The sequence below is a fragment of the Pyxicephalus adspersus genome, chromosome 8, assembly GCF_032062135.1.
Source record: "Pyxicephalus adspersus chromosome 8, UCB_Pads_2.0, whole genome shotgun sequence".
Lineage (NCBI taxonomy): Eukaryota > Metazoa > Chordata > Amphibia > Anura > Pyxicephalidae > Pyxicephalus > Pyxicephalus adspersus.
This window is the reverse complement of record NC_092865.1, coordinates 6290088-6299876: the sequence shown is the minus strand read 5'-3', so window position 1 is coordinate 6299876 and position 9789 is coordinate 6290088. Positions and strand designations below refer to the sequence as shown.

Sequence of the window (9789 nt, the reverse complement as noted above, 5' to 3'; positions counted from 1 at the left end):
AAAAAAAAAATGAAAGACCCACCCGTACTGTGCCAGCTCAAGCCAGAATATTTTATATACAGACAAATATCATTCATTTTTAATGAAGAGAATAAACCAGCAATCTGAATATTCATTCCTAGTTTATTAATTTTGTGCAGAATTACTAATCAATGGTTATACTTTACGCTTATAATTTGTTATATTGACTAACTCGCACAGTTTGAGTGTCACAAAAGTGACTTGCAACTTTTCCTGTTAGCTACATGATCTCACAACGTGGGGCTGACTTACTTAAGGGATAAAGACTTATTGGTTAGAAGAAGAAGATAGACTGTCATGGGTAAAACAGGGTGATCCAGCAAACCTAGAAAGGATTTGGTCCAGGATTTAAAGCATTTGCCAGTTAAGAGCAAATGCTTTTTAGGAAATCTAGTGTGGGTTTGCTGGATCCCCCAGTCTAGAAGAATTCCAAAAAATCAGGGCCAATGTGTAAACAGAATGAAGGTTGGATGAATCTCCAAACTTCTGGGTGTGCACGCTGTCTAAAAAAAGTCCTCAGGTTTTATAAATTCCTCTTAATTATCAAGCCTTTATGTTTGGCAGAGATTACAGACTCAGGAGCTGCGAAACCGCATCTGTTAAAGCGTAAATAAACTGAAGTAAAAAAAAAAAAAAAACTCACCTTTACCTTCACAGATCTGTTGATCCATCAGAAAGTTTCCTAGATTGGGTCCCGTGTTGTCCCTGTATCCTCCTCTGGGCACCGCCATCTCCCTTCTTCTTCGTATTTCACCTGATCTTGCACTTTGCAGGCGCGAGATCGAATGACGTAGAAGGGGACATGTGTGAGATCGCAATTTTTTCTATTAAAGAAAGGCATGCGCAGTAGGAGCAGCCAGAAGCCCCTGGGATGCATGATGTATGTATCCCAAGAAGCTCTCCCCTCCTATTCTGTCTTGATCACAAAAGAGTTTTAAACCCCTCCCTAATAAAAAAGAAGGTAATTTTTACCTGATATTAAAGGGTTGACTACGATTTTATGTAAGGTAAACATTTTAGTTTAGGTCCCGTTTAAACTATAGGCTAGGCTTAGCTATTTGCACTTGCATGTTAGCATACATGCGTTATAGTGTTGCATTCAGGCATTAGTTGCATTAGTGTTGCATTCAGGCAGCCCATTCCAATGATTGATGAATAAAAGCACAACGCACTACAATACACAAGAGAGCTTTGATATGCGTTGTGGTGGCCGCAACACGTGTTGGTCGGCAAGATAAATTTGAGTGCCATTCAGTATGGCAATGCATTGCGATAATGCACACACTACCATAGCAAGGGCCATAGTTAATCTTTAGCCCCTGGTTTCTTAGCTGAAGTGTATAAATCTAAAGTCTTTTATGAATATTTGCTAAACAAGTCTGCACATTTTTAATAATTTAACACTGAATATTTAGATTATTTTCTAAGCCTATTCGTGACTGGTTCTCTTTACATTATCTTTAAAACAAAAAGTGTTAACAAATTTTTTGCTTCTTTTAATTGGGTCAGTTCTAGTAAACCTCAATGATGATTTTCATTTATATGAACGCCTTGGCTGGCTCAGTCTCCTCCCTTTGTGTTGTGAATGTGAAATGTCCCTTCTCCCCTGCCAAAAGTGAGAGGGGGTTACTGTGCATTTAATAACCAAAACGGTGGCTTCATTCTATCTTTCAACTCTTTATTGGCTAATTGGTGTAATCTCCTCTGAAGCTGCACTATTATTTTTTTACTTCAGAAAATAATAGGACACTTTAGAGCCCTTAAATCCTCTCCGCTGCTCTGCGCATCTTTTATTGGAACTCCAATTATTTTATGGACAATGCACACAATAATTTTATCACACAAGTTTTGTGTTCTTAGGTCTAGTACACAAGTCTAGGACAATTTTCACTGCCTACCAAATTTTCAATTCCAATCTAATCTAATGTTTGAATGAACAATCATTTGTTTTTTGTTGTTGTTTTGAACAATCATTGATCGTAATTTTGATCACTTAAATAAATAATTCCTTCAAAGGTTTATTTATTGGGACTTTCCAAGTAACTTTTACATATTTTATATTAAAGTTAAAAAAGATCCATCGTACAATTCTTCATTAAACTGGAGTTAAATACACATTTTGGTTCCTAACGCATTTCGCCACCATGCTTTTTCAGAAGGACAATTCAAGAAGGTATACAAACTTTCAACTTATTAATTTTTTTCAAAATTCTGAATAATGATCCCTTTCAAACATCTTTTTCTTATATAGCTTTCCTTTTCCTGCTCCCCTTCACTAGCACATCTTCTGGAGGGTGAAATATGGGTTTCTACAGAGGTGGTTATATGAGACCCCATCCGGTGACCATTAAGTATTGTTTACATTTTATAATTTTACATGCACTATATGGTGAATGCCATTTCTAGTGAGATGATGGTTTGGACATCATTTGAAACTTGATCTAGAAATCTGCTATTTACAAGAAAGATGCTAATCTTTTTAAGCTATATAAGAAAAAGATGTTTGAAACAGATGATTACACTGGCGAACAGTTTTAAACAAAGTTTTGTTGACTTCAGTTTTTAAGCTTATTTACACTAAAATTGATATGCTGATTCTGAAAGTGCAGTTAGTTTTCTTCTATCATGTCAGGTTTTTTTTTTCTATTGCTTATAATAATGCAATTACTGTAGGGTAGATTTGTATAGACTATCCATTTACACGCAAGTCAGTGTGCTCAGAGGTTGTGCGCTGCTCTACGTAGTCAATAAGCAAAATGTATTTTTCTACTTACACACATATTTCCTTTCATTCAGATCATGTCTGGCTCTGCTGTTTCCCGTGGTAAGTGCATAAACAACCCTGATTCATTTTGTTATATCTTTGGCAGTTTCACCATTCCCAGTCAAAGGGAGAACACCAGCACATTTGTAGAGCAAGCCTATTTGGCATATTTCAAAGTTAAACTTGGTGATCAAGATAAGTCTTGGGCCCCTCATAAGGTGTGCAAACAGTGTGTGGAGGGTTCATGGATGTCGACAAAGGGAACACGTGATGAGATGCCATTTGGTATACCTATGGTTTGGCGAGAGCCAGGAGTTCATTTCAGTGACTGTTACTTTTGTATAGTAAAAACTTCAGGATTTACCAAGAAAAAAAAAATGTAACATAGAGTATCCTAGTCTACCATCGGCTATAGGCCCAGTGGCTCATTCAGATGAAATCCCAGTGCCGGTTTTCGTTACACTACCCTCTCTTGAAGAACATGATTATGGTGATGAACTAGGTGGCAACAATGATAAAGAGTTTGAAATTGAAGAGGACTCTGCTCGTAAAGGATTTGATCAGCATGGGTTGAGTGATTTGGGACTATCGAAGAAGTCTTCAGAACTCCTAGCATCAAGACTGCGTGAGAAAAAATATTTGAAAAATGAACAAAGGTATCGTACATTCGAACCAGAGAAATTGCATTTCTGCAGTACTTTAGAACTTACAGTGGCTTTGTGTATTGCCATAACATATACCTGGTTTAATGGAGGAATTGGGAATTCCAATCTATAACTCAACTAAATGGCGACTATTCATCAATAGCTCAAAGCAGAGTTTAAAGTGTGTCCTCCTTCACAATGGCAATATATTTGGGTCAGTCCCAATTGGCCATTCAGTTTCTCTTCAGGAAGAATATGCAGACATAAAGAGAGTCATTGAGTTGTTGCAATATAACCAACACATTTGGGTCGTCTGTTGACCTTAAAATGTTATGCTTCCTTCTTGGTCAGCAACGGGGATAGACCAAGTATCCGTGTTATCTGTGCATGTGGGACAGCAGAGCTGGTGAGAGGCATTGGGTGGAAAGGAATTGGGCCCCAACATCTGCCCTAAAACCAAGTGATCCAAACATTCTACATGAGCCACTTGTTGATAGAAAGATTGGTATATTCCGGCCTCTGCACATGAAACTGGGTGTAATGAAGCAGTTCTTTAAAGCTTTGACAACTGAAGGAGACTGTTTCAAGTACCTCATTTTGGCATTTCCTAGCCGGTCATTTGGAAAAAATAAAGGCCGGTGTGTTTGATGGTCCACAGATTCGGCAGCTCATCAAAGATGAACATTGGAAAAGAATGCTTGGTTATCATTTAAAGCCATTGTCAAGGACATTCTTGGAAACACACGAGCAAATAATTACACAGAAATTGCACAGAAACTCTTGGAGAGCTACAAAATGCTTGGTTGCATTATGAGCATCAAGGTGCATTTTCTGCAAAGCCATCTTTCTAACTTCCTGGAAAACCTTGGTGCAGTCAGTGATGAGCAAGGTGAGCAATTCCACCAAGATTTGAAGGTCATGGAAGGACAGTATCGGGGTAGATGGTATGTAAATATGATGGCTGACTATTGTTGGAGCATCCCGGGGGATTGTCCTAACACTGAACACTCCAGGAAAAGCTAAAAGCGTAAATATTTACCTTATATTTAACCGCTTACCCGATTATTTTTCAAGTTTTACTGTATAAAATATGTCATAGAGTAACAATAAATCCTTTGTATGAACACAAGAAATTAAAATAAACAGTACATTCAAGTTATTGTTTCATTATTTTTTTATTGTATGTAAAAGTTGTATGTTTTTTGACAAAAATGGAGGGTACCTTGTATTGTAAAAAATGGATGTGATAGCAAAAAACTGGAATCATTTCAGGATTCACCACCCAAAAATTAGTAAAAAACAAGTGTAAGATCTAACTCAACAGAAAATGCGTTCCCCAGTGTTATTCAGAATTTTGAAGAAAATAAATTAAGATAAAAGTTTGTATAATTTCTTGAAATGTCCTAGTGAAGAAGCATGATGACGAAATGCATTAGGTACTGAAATGTGTATTTAACTGTAATTTAATGAAGAATTGTACAATGGATCCTAAAGAATTTTTTTTTATATGCTATAAAATAAATTTTTGTATTTATTATAAATTGTGTAAACTTTACCTGGAAAGTCCCATTAAATAAAATTTAAATTTATTATAAAATATAATAAAAAGTATAATATAAAAATATATAATAATAAAATATAAATAAAAATATAATATAATAATATAAAATATAATTTATTATAAAATATATCTTTAGGGAAGTGGTACTATAAATATTCCTCCACTCAATTTACGGGTAAAATTTACACTTTATAAATAAGAAAATCAGAAAGGCAGAATGTCATATGTGCCTATCTTGGTTTGGGACTTCCAAGTGTTCAATAACCAGATAGAAATTAGATCAATCTTAATCGGTGCTGATAATTCTTTCTAGAAGTTGAGAAGACTTCTGGATAATGTATTTTTTGTAATATGGCAAGAATGAAAGTGAAAAATGCCCCCACTAGATGTCAAGATGTCATGGGAAATAAAAATTTTACACATATTACCTTTCTTGACCATTGAGAATCAGAAACCCATTCTAGAACTCTAAACATGTTTCCTTCCTTTCCGCACCAGGCAGAAGAAATCAAAGCTACGACTTCATTGATTTCAAACTTTATATTTAATAAGGCATTTTTTTAATATACAACATAAACCATAAATCCATGGCCAGTCATAGCACCCGATCTATATTGGTATAACCCTGATAAAACATATTGCAGACAGGCAATTTACAAACCATGGGTCGTGGGCTATGTACACACGTACGAATTTTGTCATTTCCAGATGAAGAAATGAGGGCTGTACACACAGTGCCTATTGGGAATAAAGTAAATGAATATTATTTGGTACTATAGTCAATAAAGAAAAGATTGGCGACAGAGTGTTGTATGTGGCACACCAGCAACCAATCAAAAATGTGTATTATGGTCCATTTGGCAAATTGGTTGCAGTGAATTTAAGGTAATTAAACGTTTATAAGTTAAATTCAAATAAGTTTATTTAACTAAAAAGTCTTTACGGTCTGCATTGCCTTGGGGTTTAAACAGGTAAAGTGCTATTAAAGTGCTATTGCTATAAGTGGAGCAATGTAAGGGGACATATTTGTCCACGTTGCTCCCAAAATCTTAACTCTCTTTTTAGGGAGGTTTCTTACTTTGGTTACGTAATTTGGCTGAAGCTTTGACTGCAGATTGCACTGCTAGTTCTGCTCAGCTGTATGCAGGAGTTAGCAACTTTTCCCACAACATTTTAATAATGATAGTGAGACAGGAAATTGCAAAATAGGATGAAGACCGAAGAATATTTTGGCCAACTGTCACAATTGAAAAATGTTTAAAATGTATTGATTAAATAATTTATTATGAAAGCAGAATATATTGTATTTGTGAACATCGTCCTCTACGTGGACTTTACATTATCAGTAGCAGCAGCAGAACTTCAGATAACCCAAAATAGAAAAATAATTTCATTCCCTAATAAAAGGCAGGAAATATCTAGAATTTAATATTATAATTGATCCAAGGTCTGCAATCCAATCTCAAACTGATATTCACTTTCTGTAGGTACTGGTGGGTTTACCATCCTCCTACACCTTTGAGAACCCAGGTAGCAGTGGTTCCCACCTGCACCCCTTAATTTCCTATTTACAGTGCATTATAAAAGTACAGATGGACAGGCATGTGGTGCAGAACTGGAAATTCCAGAGCAAAGACCAGGGGCGTTTTTTAGGACAACCAACATCAGCCTTTGAGTGAAATAGCAGATTGGGGTTTCCATTTGAGAAAATCCAGGTAGAAATTAGATGAAAAGTAGAAACAAGAGAGGGGCAATTGCACAAAACTGCAGTGAGCCATAGCTATAAATGTACTCTAAATTTTGGCAGACACATAAAACATAAAACTCCAATCACATTGTATTTTTGATATCTAATAGAGCATAAAAAAGTTAGCTATTTTGTCATTTTCAATGGCTCCTCAATAGAAAGGTTTCTTGTTTTGATGATACTCAAGCAATTGCTGCAAACCAAACTCTGATGAGAGGATCTTACCCTTCCTTGCTATATTGAAATCCTAAAAGTTACCTTTTTACTAGAGATCAACCATAAAGGAAAACAGTTTCCTACACTCAGAGGAGTCGGCCATCTTGCACAGCCCGGAGATGTTTGAACTATAGAAATCATTTGGGGGTTTCTCTTACAAGTGATTTTGTCTCCCAGTGGATTGTGTGTGTTTTTTGGTGTTCTGCTTGTTGTTTTGTTGCCAGTTTGTTTCATTTCTTTATTAACTGTGTGATCATTGTCCCCTCTGTACAGGTTGGGAAGAGGATGTTTGGCACTTATTTCCGAGTTGGCTTTTATGGAACACGATTTGGAGATTTAGACGAACAGGAGTTTGTTTACAAAGAACCAGCCATAACGAAGCTGGCCGAGATCTCACACAGACTAGAGGTAATTCTAATCTATGCCATTCCTGGAAGGTCCTGTCACTTTGCCCATGCCTGTGTGAATGTGAGATTATGGGTTAACCAAACTACTGACTCACTGTTCTTTATTTACTCATCATTACATAACCAAAACCGAAAGTGTGTGGAAACCCATACAGTTCACTTCTTTTATATCTTCACTTTAAGTCTGCTAAATGCATTTTGTTAACTCTGTTTAATGAGTGCAAACAAACCTGCTGATCCTGGTAAAATCTCTTTGTATACAAACTCCTTTATGGATATAAAATTGGGGAGGGAGATTTGGACTCATGCTGCAGTCCATTGATATTAAAGCCAAGGCTACGTACACACGTCAACTGATTCTCATTCGATAATAGCCTCAGGGCTGATATCGGACGAGAATCTGGCGTGTGTATAGTGCTCGTCGTTCATCATTCATGGATCCGTCCTGTCGGATCGACAAACGGCGAAGGATCGTAATGGGAGTGAAGGGGAGAGAGCGCAGCGGGGTGCCACTCTGTCCTACTCCCCTCTCCATAGGGCAGAACGGCACTGCATGTATAACACTCATTCATGCATCGTTCCGTCTTTTATCGTTGAAAAATTGTTCAAAGTTCTTGAAAGATCCTTTCCAACGACAATTATTGAACGTGTGTAAGCAGCCTAAATGCTCTGAGGATATCTCCACCAATCACTTTACCAACAATTCCAATTCACTTTAATGTATACATCACTGAAACACTGATGAATAGGTAGATGTTTTGACCTGCAAAATGCATTGGTTGTTATTATAGCCTTATTATAGAATATTGCATTTTCTTTGAAATTTGCTCTTTATTTCTTCAAATTTTATGTTAGAAAATATATCTTAGGTGAGAACTACAACCAGCCACTGGGCTCACAACAACATCCAGATCAGGAAACTCAGAAAGGAAAAATTAAAAATGACAAACATTGTGTCACAAGTTTTACACATCTTACATCCATACAAAAGATAAAAAAACAGGATAACAGCATGAGATAACCACAAAGATAACCACAAATCCAAAGAGAAGAAAACTTTGTGATTTACATATACTTTAACCTTCCTAGCGGTAACCCCGTGTGACTCGGGGTAGAAAAAAGTTGCTGAAAGCGGTAACCCCGAGTCACACTCGGGGTAGGTAAACCTATGGGAAGGTTAGTAAATAGAGCCTTACCCGATCCGCCGGCGTCCCCCTTCGTCCATCGCCGCGATCTCTGTCGTCTTCCTCCAGCCGGACAGGGTGGGAAATCAAAATCCATTTGTATTGCATTCAATACAAAATAACTATTGAATGCAATAAATTTGATTTATATATGTAAAAGCAGTACATTGTTTTCAAGAACATTTATTTTACAGTATATATATATTAGTATGAGTATAATATGGGTTTTTTTTATTTAAAAAAATATATATATTTTTTAATTTATTTAATTTATTGTTTTTACATGGTTTTGTGTTTCAAACTTTATTTTACTCATACTATTATATTATGCTGTAAAATAAATTTTCATGAAAAACAATGTACCGCTTTTAGACATATAAAACTGGAAAGAAATAAACCCCTAGGGAGGTTAAAACCCCACAAATACATGTCAAGGATAGAGAAGTCCATGAATAAGTAGTGTTTGTCTGTTTGAAGTATTTCTAGCAGGTCTCATATAATGTGTTTTATTTCTGTGCAGGGTTTCTATGGTGAGAGATTCGGAGAAGATGTTGTGGAAGTTATTAAAGACTCTAACCTGGTGGATAAATGCAAATTAGACCCAAACAAGGTGAGTGGAGAGGAGCTAAACTCGGCATGTCCTGAGTCTACGTTCGGAAAGACGACTGCTTTCTAAAGCTGAGTGTTATGGGAAATATTCTGGTTTTGTGAAATCTGAACCTTTACTGTGAGAGTCGCAAGAAAAGGAACTTACAAGCAACACAATGCTTATGAAACATAAGTTGAATTTTTAAAGTTACAGTTTTTGCTGAAAAAATTAACTTTTTTCAACCAGACTTTTTGGCTTAAGATGGAGTTAAGATTTATAGCTGCCTTCCTGCTGATAGTTTATTTTACCATTGAAAACAACCCACTTAGATCAGTGAGCCAAGCAGAACAAAGAAATGGGTTTACCTTAATTCCTTCCTTTACAATCACACACACTTCTCTTTTTTTATCCCTCTGACCACATGTAGTAAAGGAAAGTGTAAGCAGAGCAATAGACAGACTGCTTATATGGCAGCACTGACATGCACATTTTTTTAAGCCACAGAATATTTTAAGGTTTTATGACATGGGACAAAGGAATTGACTGCTTGCATTCATAGTATTGATTTGTTTTGAAAAGGATATGCACAAACATTATCATTTGGGTATTTAACCACCTGAGCGTTACACTGATTTCTAGATTTCTGTTCCAAAAGC

The 9789-nt window shown here is 36.3% G+C and overlaps 1 protein-coding gene across 1 annotated transcript in view; it reads left to right on the top strand.

The window, feature by feature from the left end:
* The window catches only part of DOCK7 (dedicator of cytokinesis 7), a 123257-nt gene that overhangs the window by 103584 nt on the left and 9884 nt on the right, over positions 1-9789 (top strand). The window contains 2 exon segments of the mRNA XM_072420705.1: positions 7022-7361; positions 9065-9154. Of these exon segments, the coding sequence (XP_072276806.1) occupies positions 7022-7361; positions 9065-9154 (430 nt within the window).